The sequence below is a fragment of the Cherax quadricarinatus genome, chromosome 85, assembly GCF_038502225.1.
Source record: "Cherax quadricarinatus isolate ZL_2023a chromosome 85, ASM3850222v1, whole genome shotgun sequence".
In the NCBI taxonomy this organism is placed as follows: Eukaryota; Metazoa; Arthropoda; class Malacostraca; order Decapoda; family Parastacidae; genus Cherax; species Cherax quadricarinatus.
Window position 1 is genome coordinate 2,673,057 of NC_091376.1, and position 14,139 is coordinate 2,687,195.

General features: G+C 45.6%; 1 protein-coding gene across 1 annotated transcript in view; it reads right to left on the reverse strand.

The window, feature by feature from the left end:
- The window catches only part of LOC128696303 (fibroin heavy chain-like), a 37,234-nt gene extending 26,291 nt beyond the window's left edge, over positions 1-10,943 (reverse strand). The window contains exon 1 of the mRNA XM_053787485.2: positions 10,893-10,943. Within this exon, the coding sequence (XP_053643460.1) occupies positions 10,893-10,895 (3 nt within the window). The 5' untranslated portion in view covers positions 10,896-10,943. The remainder of the gene's footprint in view (positions 1-10,892) is intronic.
- Between the last annotated feature and the right edge of the window lie 3,196 nt (positions 10,944-14,139).

Consider the following 14,139-nt stretch of genomic DNA (forward strand, 5'->3'; position numbering starts at 1 on the left):
TGAACAGCGACAGCAGGTGTAAGGTGACTATCACCCAGGTACCTACTTACTGCTAGGTGAACAGCGACAGCAGGTGTAAGGTGACTATCACCCAGGTACCTATTTAATGCTGGTTCAACAGGGACAATAGGTGTAAGGTGACTAGCACCCAGGTACCTATTTAATGCTGGTTCAACAGAGACAGCAGGTGTAAGGTGACTATCACCCAGGTACCTATTTATTGCTAGTTCAACAGAGACAGCAGGTGTAAGGTGACTAGCACCCAGGTACCTACTTACTGCTAGGTGAACAGGGACAGCATGTGTAAGGTGGCTATTACCCAGGTACCTACTTACTGCTAGGTGAACAGGGACAACAGAAGTAGACATGTCCAAAGTCTCCGTCTAGCCCAGGATCAAGTCGGGGCCTCTCGACCGTCAGCACACGACCTTACCCTGAACTTCCAGATATTTAGTCACTGTCACTGCTGGTCTATCTCTTCAGATATATAATGGATGTAGATAAGTGGAGAGAGAGAGAGAGAGAGAGAGAGAGAGAGAGAGAGAGAGAGAGAGAGAGAGAGAGAGAGAGAGAGAGAGAGAGAGAGAGAGAGAGAGAGAGAGAGCAGAACATCACTCCATCTGAGATCATTTATCCCCAGGATGACTCGAGTATGGAACACATTCGTACAGCATCATGATGTCAACGAGATAAAGTCAGTTGATCAAATGAAAATGCTGGCCCACAGATGGCCCTCAGCTGGCCCACAGATGGCCCTCAGCTGGCCCACAGATGGCTCCAACTTCATCCTGTTCCCTACTTGTATGTCTCATAACAATAAAAATGCTTTCAAATGAGCTGATGTAGGTAACAGCTCTTAGCTTGCCGATAAAGTTAGGAATCCTTAACCTGTAAATAGCTTGTCAATAAAGCTAGGGATCCTTAACCTTGTCAAACCCTGTGTAAAGAGAGAGAGAGAGAGAGAGAGAGAGAGAGAGAGAGAGAGAGAGAGAGAGAGAGAGAGAGAGAGAGAGGAGAGAGTGTGTGGAGGTGAACAAGAGTGAGAGTGTGACACTAGAAGTCAGTGTCTGGTCAGCACCAGTACACGTACCTGACCTCACACTGTTTTCTGCAGTGTTTGTGTGAGTGTATGTTGCAACAATCACTCTGTTGCAGAATGAAAGTTGCAGGTCATCCTCCGCGGAGAGCTGTGTCAGCTCATGACTGGCAAAGCTCTAAACTGAGGGAAACATGACCAAAATACTCTCAACGGAGAGAAAATCATTCGATAAAGCTCTACACAGAGTGAAATCCAACACTTTCGCCTCACACACACAGTGTCCGGGGTTCGATCCCCGGCGAGGGTGGAAACATTGCACGTGTTTCCTCGCACCTGCTGTCCCGTGCCAGTGCCTAGCAGGAAAGTGCCAGTACCTAGCAGAAAAGTGCCAGTACCTAGCAGGAAGGTGCCAGTGCCTAGCAGGAAAGTGCCAGTATCTAGCAGGAAAGTGCCAGTACCTAGCATGAAAGTGCCAGTGCCTAGCAGGAAAGTGCCAGTGCCTAGCAGGAAAGTGCCAGTATCCAGCAGGAAAGTGCCAGTGCCTAGCAGGAAAGTGCCAGTATCTAGCAGGAAAGTGCCAGTACCTAGCAGAAAAGTTCCCGGAGGCAGAAGAGTACACCCAAGACGTGGAGTACACAGAGAGTACATACTTATTACACCCGCAGAGAGACGGAGTACAATAATTAGTAAAGGATGGGGAAAATACAGAAAGATAGAGAGGACAATGAATAAGAGAACAGAAGAACAAGAGAAGAGATAAGACTCGATACTAAGGTGTCCCGAAGTCCGGAGATCGATCCCCGGTACGGCTGGAAACATGACGTGTTTCCTTAAGACACCTGCTGTAGATGTTCACCTAGCAGGAAGTAAGTACCTGGGTGTTAGTGGACTGGTGTGGGTCGCATCCTGGGTGTTAGTGGACTGGTGTGGGTCACATCCTGGGTGTTAGTGGACTGGTGTGGGTCACATCCTGGGTGTTAGTGGACTGGTGTGGGTCACATCCTGGGTGTTAGTGGACTGGTGTGGGTCACATCCTGGGTGTTAGTGGACTGGTGTGGGTCACATCCTGGGTGTTAGTGGACTGGTGTGGGTCACATCCTGGGTGTTAGTGGACTGGTGTGGGTCACATCCTGGGTGTTAGTGGACTGGTGTGGGTCACATCCTGGGTGTTAGTGGACTGGTGTGGGTCACATCCTGGGTGTTAGTGGACTGGTGTGGGTCGCATCCTGGGAACAAAACTGACCTAATTTGCGGGAAATGCTCAGCATAACAAGCGACTTTCTATATAGTAGTATGTCACTGATGTCAACTATGGTCTGTATACCTTGTACATGTATTGGTAGTAAATAAAGATATTATAATTATTATTATTATTATTATTATTATTATTATTATTATTATTATTATTATTATTATTATTATTATTATTATTATTATTAAGGCGCTAGTAGCAAGAGGAAAGTTAGGTCAGTTACTCAGGACTGGAGGTAAGGTTTCAGTTACTCAGGACTGGAGGTGAGGCTTCAGTTACTCAGGACTGGAGGTGAGGCTTCAGTTACTCAGGACTGGAGGTGAGGCTTCAGTTACTCAGGACTGGAGGTGAGGCTTCAGTTACTCAGGACTGGAGGTGAGGCTTCAGTTACTCAGGACTGGAGGTGAGACTTCAGTTACTCAGGACTGGAGGTGAGGCTTCAGTTACTCAGGACTGGAGGTGAGGCTTCAGTTACTCAGGACTGGAGGTGAGGCTTCAGTTACTCAGGACTGGAGGTGAGGCTTCAGTTACTCAGGACTGGAGGTGAGGCTTCAGTTACTCAGGACTGGAGGTGAGGCTTCAGTTACTCAGGACTGGAGGTGAGGCTTCAGTTACTCAGGACTGGAGGTGAGGCTTCAGTTACTCAGGACTGGAGGTGAGGCTTCAGTTACTCAGGACTGGAGGTGAGGCTTCAGTTACTCAGGACTGGAGGTGAGGCTTCAGTTACTCAGGACTGGAGGTGAGGCTTCAGTTACTCAGGACTGGAGGTGAGGCTTCAGTTACTCAGGACTGGAGGTGAGGCTTCAGTTACTCAGGACTGGAGGTGAGGCTTCAGTTACTCAGGACTGGAGGTGAGACTTCAGTTACTCAGGACTGGAGGTGAGGCTTCAGTTACTCAGGACTGGAGGTGAGAATTCAGTTACTCAGGACTGGAGGTGAGGCTTCAGTTACTCAGGACTGGAGGTGAGGCTTCAGTTACTCAGGACTGGAGGTGAGGCTTCAGTTACTCAGGACTGGAGGTGAGGCTTCAGTTACTCAGGACTGGAGGTGAGGCTTCAGTTACTCAGGACTGGAGGTGAGGCTTCAGTTACTCAGGACTGGAGGTGAGGCTTCAGTTACTCAGGACTGGAGGTGAGGCTTCAGTTACTCAGGACTGGAGGTGAGGCTTCAGTTACTCAGGACTGGAGGTGAGGCTTCAGTTACTCAGGACTGGAGGTGAGACTTCAGTTACTCAGGACTGGAGGTGAGGCTTCAGTTACTCAGGACTGGAGGTGAGAATTCAGTTACTCAGGACTGGAGGTGAGGCTTCAGTTACTCAGGACTGGAGGTGAGGCTTCAGTTACTCAGGACTGGAGGTGAGACTTCAGTTACTCAGGACTGGAGGTGAGAATTCAGTTACTCAGGACTGGAGGTGAGGCTTCAGTTACTCAGGACTGGAGGTGAGAATTCAGTTACTCAGGACTGGAGCTGAGGCTTCAGTTACTCAGGACTGGAGGTGAGAATTCAGTTACTCAGGACTGGAGGTGAGGCTTCAGTTACTCAGGACTGGAGGTGAGGCTTCAGTTACTCAGGACTGGAGGTGAGAATTCAGTTACTCAGGACTGGAGGTGAGGCTTCAGTTACTCAGGACTGGAGCTGAGGCTTCAGTTACTCAGGACTGGAGGTGAGACTTCAGTTACTCAGGACTGGAGGTGAGGCTTCAGTTACTCAGGACTGGAGGTGAGAATTCAGTTACTCAGGACTGGAGGTGAGGCTTCAGTTACTCAGGACTGGAGGTGAGGCTTCAGTTACTCAGGACTGGAGCTGAGGCTTCAGTTACTCAGGACTGGAGGTGAGAATTCAGTTACTCAGGACTGGAGGTGAGGCTTCAGTTACTCAGGACTGGAGCTGAGGCTTCAGTTACTCAGTACTGGAGGTGAGGCTTCAGTTACTCAGGACTGGAGGTGAGGCTTCAGTTACTCAGGACTGGAGGTGAGGCTTCAGTTACTCAGGACTGGAGCTGAGGCTTCAGTTACTCAGGACTGGAGGTGAGGCTTCAGTTACTCAGGACTGGAGGTGAGGCTTCAGTTACTCAGGACTGGAGGTGAGACTTCAGTTACTCGGGACTGGAGGTGAGGCTTTAGTTACTCAGTACTGGAGCTGAGGCTTCAGTTACTCAGGACTGGAGGTGAGACCTCAGTTACTCAGGACTGGAGGTGAGACTTCAGTTACTCAGGACTGGAGGTGAGGCTTCAGTTACTCAGGACTGGAGGTGAGACCTCAGTTACTCAGGACTGGAGGTGAGGCTTCAGTTACTCAGGACTGGAGCTGAGGCTTCAGTTACTCAGGACTGGAGCTGAGGCTTCAGTTACTCAGGACTGGAGCTGAGGCTTCAGTTACTCAGGACTGGAGGTGAGACCTCAGTTACTCAGGACTGGAGGTGAGACTTCAGTTACTCAGGACTGGAGGTGAGGCTTCAGTTACTCAGGACTGGAGGTGAGGCTTCAGTTACTCAGGACTGGAGGTGAGGCTTCAGTTACTCAGGACTGGAGGTGAGACTTCAGTTACTCAGGACTGGAGGTGAGGCTTCAGTTACTCAGGACTGGAGGTGAGGCTTCAGTTACTCAGGACTGGAGGTGAGACTTCAGTTACTCAGGACTGGAGGTGAGGCTTCAGTTACTCAGGACTGGAGGTGAGGCTTCAGTTACTCAGGACTGGAGGTGAGGCTTTAGTTACTCAGGACTGGAGGTGAGAATTCAGTTACTCAGGACTGGAGGTGAGGCTTCAGTTTCTCAGGACTGGAGGTGAGGCTTCAGTTACTCAGGACTGGAGGTGAGGCTTCAGTTACTCAGGACTGGAGGTGAGGCTTCAGTTACTCAGGACTGGAGGTGAGGCTTCAGTTACTCAGGACTGGAGGTGAGGCTTCAGTTACTCAGGACTGGAGGTGAGAATTCAGTTACTCAGGACTGGAGGTGAGGCTTCAGTTACTCAGGACTGGAGGTGAGGCTTCAGTTACTCAGGACTGGAGGTGAGGCTTCAGTTACTCAGGACTGGAGGTGAGGCTTCAGTTACTCAGGACTGGAGGTGAGGCTTCAGTTACTCAGGACTGGAGGTGAGAATTCAGTTACTCAGGACTGGAGGTGAGGCTTCAGTTACTCAGGACTGGAGGTGAGGCTTCAGTTACTCAGGACTGGAGGTGAGGCTTCAGTTACTCAGGACTGGAGGTGAGGCTTCAGTTACTCAGGACACTGAGTGTTGCAGTGCACAACACTGTTCCAGTGGAATGTTATTTCTTCACTGTCCCCAGGAGGTGTTCAGGGCAGTGATGGGAACAGTGACGGTGAAGACAGGAAGAAGAGAAGACAGGAAGTAGAGATGACTGGAAGTAGAGAAGACAGGAAGTAGAGATGACTGGAAGTAGAGAAGACAGGAAGTAGAGAAGAGAGGAAGTAGAGAAGACTGGAAGAAGAGAAGACAGGAAGAAGAGAAGACAGGAAGAAGAGAAGACAGGAAGAAGAGAAGACAGGAAGTAGAGAAGACAGGAAGTAGAGAAGACTGGAAGAAGAGAAGACAGGAAGAAGAGAAGACAGGAAGATGAAAAGACAGGAAGAAGAGAAGACAGGAAGTAGAGAAGACAGGAAGTAGAGAAGACTGGAAGAAGAGAAGACAGGAAGAAGAGAAGACAGGAAGAAGAGAAGACAGGAAGAAGAGAAGACTGGAAGTAGAGGAGACAGGAAGTAGAGAAGGCAGGAAGAAGAGAAGACAGGAAGTAGAGAAGACAGGAAGAAGAGAAGACAGGAAGAAGAGAAGACAGGAAGTAGAGAAGACAGGAAGTAGAGAAGACAGGAAGAAGAGAAGACAGGAAGTAGAGAAGACAGGAATCAAAGAAGACAGGAAGAAGAGAAGACAGGAAGTAGAGAAGACAGGAAGAAGAGAAGACAGGAAGTAGAGAAGATAGGAAGAAGAGAAGACAGGAAGAAGAGAAGACAGGAAGAAGAGAAGACAGGAAGAAGAGAAGACAGGAAGTAGAGAAGACAGGAAGAAGAGAATACAGGAAGTAGAGAAGACAGGAAGTAGAGAAGACAGGAAGAAGAGAAGACAGGAAGAAGAGAAGACAGGAAGAAGAGAAGACAGGAAGAAGAGAAGAAAGGAAGAAGAGAAGACAGGAAGTAGAGAAGACAGGAAGAAGAGAAGACAGGAAGAAGAGAAGACAGGAAGAAGAGAAGACAGGAAGTAGAGAAGAGAGGAAGAAGAGAAGAGAGGAAGAAGAGAAGACAGGAAGTAGAGAAGACAGGAAGAAGAGAAGAGAGGAAGAAGAGAAGAGAGGAAGAAGAGAAGAAAGGAGACAGGATAACATTAACACATCAGGCAGTGAAATTGGAAAAGTTATAAGTTCTGGCAGCATTAGAAGGTGTAGTACCTTGTATGGTGTGAGCAACAAGGTCACTGTAAGACCACTAGTGTAGTGTGAGCAACAAGGTCACTGTAAGACCACTAGTGTGGTGTGAGCAACAAGGTCACTATAAGACCACTAGTATAGTGTGAGCAACAAGGTCACTGTAAGACCACTAGTATAGTGTGAGCAACAAGGTCACTGTAAGACCACTAGTATAGTGTGAGCAACAAGGTCACTGTAAGACCACTAGTGTGGTGTGAGCAACAAGGTCACTGTAAGACCACTAGTGTGGTGTGAGCAACAAGGTCACTATAAGACCACTAGTGTAGTGTGAGCAACAAGGTCACTGTAAGACCACTAGTGTAGTGTGAGCAACAATGTCATTATAAGGTGACCTTGTTGCTTAGGTACAAAGGTACAAGTTACGGGAGCAAGACGGCCCCTGTAGGAAATCTTGAAAACGGAAACAGTTCAATATTGAAACAAGGGGACAGATATACACGCAACACTCAACCAAGTATACTTGGCGTGTATATAAAGTATACAGTGTATCCTTAATATACACGCCGAATATACAACCACTGGTAGGCCGGGGGGGGGGAATAATGGTACAACAGCCCTCCTAGATACAAATACAGTGGACCCCCGCATAACGATCACCTCCGAATGCGACCAATTATGTAAGTGTATTTATGTAAGTGCGTTTGTACGTGTATGTTTGGGGGTCTGAAATGGACTAATCTACTTCACAATATTCCTTATGGGAACAAATTCGGTCAGTACTGGCACCTGAACATACTTCTGGAGTGAAAAAATATCGTTAACCGGGGGTCCACTGTATATATTTTTTCCAATTACTGGTTACTTTTGCCTCCATTAGAACATAAGAAAGGAGGAACACTGCAGGAGGCCTACTGGCCCATACTAGGCAGGTCCTTCTCATACCGAAACCCTACTAACAAAAATATTTCCCCAACCTATTTAACACTACTGACCCATATTTAAGTCCCACTTGAATGTCACAATGGTATATAATTCTACTGTCTTGAAGTTATGTCCTGGAATCTGTATTGATAAAGTCGCTTTAGGGCGAAACGTCTACGATGAAGATACCCAGATGTTGAACATGTGTCTTAAGTTTTATTTTCTTCAGTCGAGTACAGAAAAGTAGGCAGAAGCAGTAGAGATGTAGTCAGTCCTTCAGTCTTGAAGACGTAGTTATGAGGTGGTCAGTCCCGCTGTCTTGAAAGGATTTAGGGACTGATTACCGCAAAGTCCTCGTCTTCCATCTTGTTCTGCATTGGACTGAAGAAGTCTACTGTTGAGGTGAAACGTTTCAACAATAAAGATACCCAACAATTGGGTATCTTTAATGAGGAAATGTGTCGCCACACAGTGGCTTCATCAGTCCATACGAAGGAGAATCGTTAAGAACAGGAGGAGTTTGAGGTAATCAGTCCCTCAGACTTGAGTCGATGTAATCAGTCCTTTGTATGGACTGACGAAGCCACTGTGTGCGAAACGTTTCCTCATTAAAGATACCCAAGTGTTGCACATTTGTCTTAATCATCAACTTGTCGGTATTTTATGCAATTTTCAACAAATTCTAGACTGTTATGAGCTGCAACTTGCAACATGGTCTGAAGTTCTCTCTGCAAAGTGCCGGATATTGTGAGTTGTTCCGGCCACCATGTTGTTGATTCACGAAATCGTAATAACACGAATGTAAACAAATCGTGTTATTACGATTTCGTCAGACGTGAAGGTAGTTTTGAAGGTACTTGAGCTGGACACAGGAACCTAAAGTCAGTACCTGACCAGCCGGGCTGTGGTTCGTACGTCAGTTTGCGTGTGACCAACAGTAGCAGCCTGGTTGATCAGACCCTGATCCACCATGAGGCCTGGTCTTAGACCGAGTCGCGGGGGCGTTGAACCCCGAAACCCTCTCCAGGTAAACTCCAGGTAAACAGAGCACGACACGGTCACACTATTGTGGGAATCATCTGTAAAACCCAACATTTGTGGCCACAGTGGTGGCCCATGTTAACCTTCCTATGATGTATAAATATACCTACTTGGATGACTCTTATTGTAGCCAGCTAGTCCAGTGGTTAGCGCACTGGCCTGGAGTTTTACTACTCACTCAGGTAAAGTTTGTCAGGAAACAGGACAAGTGTTTCCTCACGCGGGTCTTAGATGACCCGCCGTTGGAGCTTTTGGTCATCTGACAGAGGCCTTTCGCTGGCTTACCCCTCCACCCCTTTAAAAATTATGGTCATAGTTATAACACTTTGACTCACTCGCCACGGGTTTAACCCCCACCCGTTCCCTGATTCACGATGTTGTTACTTTTATTGTTCCTTGTAGATTATGAGAAAATATGTAACAGTATCTTAAATTAAACTTACTTCTTAAAATGGAAGAACAAATAGAAATAACAGGGAAGATATATTGATGAGTGGGAGAATACTGTAAGGGAAAGAGAGAGAATGATACTCAGGGAGGTGGTGAGATGGAGGTGTTGGGATGGAGGTGTTGGGATGGAGGTGTTGGGATGGAGGTGTTGGGATGGAGGTGTTGGGATGGTTGTATGGTGATGCAGGTGTCAGGACGAGAGGCGTCCCCCAGGGAGTCATCATAGGACTCACTATTCCTTACATACATACATAACATCTAACAAGGTAGTCCCACACACACACGCCACTTACCACACAATGAACCTAACATCGAGATAGATTCAATACCGGATAAGATATCGTAATGTTTTATGTAAAAAAAAGACACGAACAGACTTCAGAACAGGTCGGACGGGTAACACTGGACTTTGACCCCAGCAAGTGCAAGGTTATTAAAATCTGGAAAGTGGAGAGGAGAGGAGAATAAAGACAGAGGAATGGAAGACAGAGGCTTCAAATATTAAAGAAGGTAGAGGTTTCAGAGGTCAGCCATGGAAGTGGATAACCTCTGTCAAGACTGAGGGACTGAACACCTCAGATATCTTCTTTCAAAGACCCCCAGTGGAACTAAGTCACTTTCTCTGACTGGATTATCCTTGGTAATTCACACTACGTATGATAATTGTACTTATGCGTACCTGTGCCTAAAAGTTAGTGTGTCTAGTATATCATTCGCCTCTGTACTCAACTGAAGAAGCCTGCTGCGCAGGAGAAACGTATCGGAAAATAAAAAAATCAGTGTGTTACACATGTGTCTTATACATCACCTTGTCCACATCATGTACCATTACTGTCATCACAAACGCCAGAATCACACAACAGTTGAGAAAAAACAACAGTGTATATGTGTCTGGAGAAATTAAGATCGAATCCTTCCGAACCATCAATGTGATTCATGTTAGACTTATCAGAGTATGCAGCACCAGCATGTAACCCTCGTCTGAACACACATACTCAACAACAAGAGATAATCCAGTCACTTCGAGAGTAATCTCTGCACTAAGAGAAATTACCTATAAATACTAAAGAAACTAAATCGTACGACACCAGAATATAGGAGATTCAAAGAGGCTATAGTAGCAAGTACGAGATTCAAAGAGGCTACAGTAGCAAGTACGAGATTCAAAGAGGCTACAGTAGCAAGTACGAGATTCAAAGAGGCTACAGTAGCAAGTACGAGATTCAAAGAGGCTACAGTAGCAAGTACGAGATTCAAAGAGGCTACAGTAGCAAGTACGAGATTCAAAGAGGCTACAGTAGCAAGTACGAGGTACTCATATGACAGAGCCGAGACAGACTGAAAGGGTCTGAGGGGCTACAGAAGGAGACTGAGGGGAATGTAGGAGATTGGATATAGAAGGGGACTGACCGGATTTAGAAGAGGACTGACTGGATATAGAAGAGGACTGACTGGATGTAGAAGGGAACTGACTGGACATAGAAGGGAACTGGCTGGATATAGAAGGGGACTGAGGAGATACAGAAGGTAAGCTACAAACTTGTATAAGTGAGAGGTTGTAAGAAAGGTCGTTCACTCAAGAGTTGTTACAAGTGGATGAGAAAGTCGTGGAACGGACTCTCCACACAGAGGTAAGAGTAGGTATGAAATGGCAGGCACTTCGATGGAGCCACGAACCGATAACTGGCCCCCCATAGTCCCAGTTAGGCGAGTACAGAGACACCAGCACTGCCACCATCAACACTACCACACACACTACCACCATTACACAAGGCCCACCATTATCACCACACGGGTCCCAAACACGTTACCATTATGGTTGAACTGTTGAGTCTGTACACGTTTCCTCCACACAAGTCTTGTCTCCTACCTTCTGTAAGTCTCCTGTATATATACCCTCGTGTTCTCCCTCCTCCAGCCTCCCTCCCTCCCTCCCTCCCTCCATCCCTCCATCCCTCCCTCCCTCCATCCCTCCATCCCTCCCTCCCTCCATCCCTCCAAGGCTGCACTGAACTTCTCTCTACTCTCAAGGACGTTTACAGTATTTTTTCCACCCTCCTGTTTTTTTCCAGACTTTAAAACCTTTTTCTCAGGTACTAGTCTAGTCTAATTCACTTCAGCCATTTTTTTTTCTGGTTAACGAGGGACAGCAGCTGTAACCTGACTTATTTTTAACCACCATAACGGCAGATTTGGTTAATAACCTAACATTAACCAGAACAATAGTGTTATTGGGGTTACCAGTTCACTCAGCTGGTGACGACAGTATTATTATTATTATTATTATTATTATTATTATTATTATTGTTGTTGTTTTTTTGGTCATTGTTGTAAAATATTATTGCAAATAATATTATCATTATTATTATTGTAATTATTATTATTATTTTCAATAAACTGGCCATGTCCCACTGAGGCAGGGTGACCTGAAAAAAAAAACCAAAGTTTTTCTTTTAAATTTTAGTAATGTATATAAGAGAAGGGGTTACTATCCCCTTGCTCCCGGCATTTTAGTCGCCTCTTACGACACGTATGACTTACGGAGGAAGAATTCTGTTCCACTTCCCCATGGAGGTAAGAGGAAATAAACAAGAACAGGAACTAGTAAGAAAATAGAAAACCCAGAGGTGTGTGTATATATATGCTGGTACATGTATGTGTAGTGTGACCTAAGTGTAAGTAGAAGTAGCAAGACGTACCTGTTATCTTGTATGTTTATGAGACAGAAAAGACACCAGCAATCCTACCATCATGTAAAACAATTACAGGATTCCGTTTTACACTCACTTGGCAGGACGGTAGTACCTCCCTGGGCGGTTTATCATTATTATTAGTATTTTTATTATTATTATTATTATTATTATTATTATTATTATTATTATTATTATTATTATTATTATAATTATTATTATAAACACCGCAGGGAAGTGCTAAATTAGTAGGGGCCATAAAGCGACTGGGGAACGGGAGGTAATGAGATTTGGTCCGAGGAAGTGGAGAACAGCTCCAATTCCAGGTATGAAGAGCTCTTCGCCGGCGTCAAAGCGCTCTCTCTTGACTAGTTGGTTAATAAAGTTTCAAGCCGGTCGACTACACTAGTCATTAAGGCTGCACCTAACCTTATCACCACCAGGCAATACTTTGGTACCTAAAATAAGGATTAAATTATCAGTGTATATGAGTGTATATACAAAAACACACCTCGCAGTGTATATACACTTAAAAATACACCACTCAGTGTATATACACTGAGGCCTTAATTGAAGGAAGGTCCTCAATACACTACCTTGAGCGGCTAGTGAACCTGGGTTCACCCGAAGCCGGAAGCGAACCTGGTTTCACTTACACGCTGACTCAGCGAACCTTTGAGATATAACAAGTCTAGCACTGCGTCAAGAGATCATATACAGAGGCTTGCTGGGGATCCCCAGCAACTTGCCCCCACAAACCTACTATCCTTGACAAAAAACATGTCATAGACGTGGTTCATGGCAGAGAAGGACAAAGGAAATGCCTCTTGTTATTACTGAAAAGTGGAATACAAGATTTGAAGCACTTCCTCTCAGAGGGACTTTCCCCAGAAAAAACTGTTTTGAAGATTAAGACACATGAACTACAGCTGCGTATCTGATGAAACATTTCGCCTACACAGTAGGCCTCTTCAGTCAGATACAGCGACAGCAGATGTAGTAGTGAAATGAAGACGGTTTGAGGTGGTCAGTCAGGGGACTGACCACCTCAGGTACTTTTTCTCCAAGGTTGATGGATTGATACATCTTTATTGCATTATTACTACGTTTATATTTGACTGAAGAAGTCTACTGGATAGGCGAAACGTTTCATTAATAAAGATACCCAACCAAGCCCCTATCACGCGCCTTCAGCATTTTATGGAGAAGGAGCATGGACACAGAGGTCATCCCACACACACTGAAAACAACAGACATAACCCCACTCCACAAAGGTGGCAGTAAAGCAATAGCAAAGAACTATAGACTGATAACACTAACATCCCATATCATAAAAGTCTTTGAGAGGGTTCTAAGAAGCAAGATCGCCAACCACCTAGATACCCATCAGTTACACAACCCAGGGCAACACGGGTTTAGAGAAGGTCGCTCCTGCCTGTCCCAGCTACTGGACCACTATGACAAGGTCCTGGATGCTGTAGAGGATAAACAAAATACAGATGTAGTATACACAGACTTTGCAAAAGGTTTCGACAAGTGTGACCATGGTGTAATAGCACACAAAATGCGAGATAAAAGAATAACGGGAAAAGTTGGTAGACGGATCTACAACTTCCTGACAAATAGAACACAAAGAGTAATAGTAAACAGAGTAAAATCCCAGGCAGCCACAGTAAAAAGCTCTGTTCCACAAGGCACAGTACTCGCTCCCATTCTATTCCTCATCATATCTGACATAGACAGAGATGTAAGTCATAGCTCCGTGTCTTCCTTTGTGGATGACACCCGGATCACCATGGTAGTGACCTCCATGGAAGACACTGCGAGACTCCAAGCGGACATCAACCAAATCTTCAAATGGGCCACTCAAAGCAATATGAAGTTCAACGAGGAGAAATTTCAACTACTCAGATATGGAAAACTTGAAGAAATTAAAAATGTATCAGGGTATACAACAAATTCTAACCATACAATAGAGTGGAAAAGTAATGTGAAGGATCTGGGAGTGATAATGTCAGAGGATCTCGCCTTCAAAGACCACAACAATGTATCTACCTCATCCGTTAGGAAAATAATAGGATGGATAATGAGAACCTTCAAAACTAGGGACGCCAAGCCCATGATGGTTCTCTTTAAATCGCTTGTGCTCTCTAGGCTGGAATACTGCTGTACACTAACGGCCCCCTTCAAGGCTGGCGACATTGCAGACCTGGAGAGTGTACAAAGAACTTTCACGGTATACATAAGTGCGATAAGGCACCTAAACTACTGGGAACGGTTGAAGGTCCTTGATCTGCATTCCCTCGACCGCAGGCGAGAGAGATACATGATAATATACACTTGGAAGGTCCTGGAGGGATTGGCACCA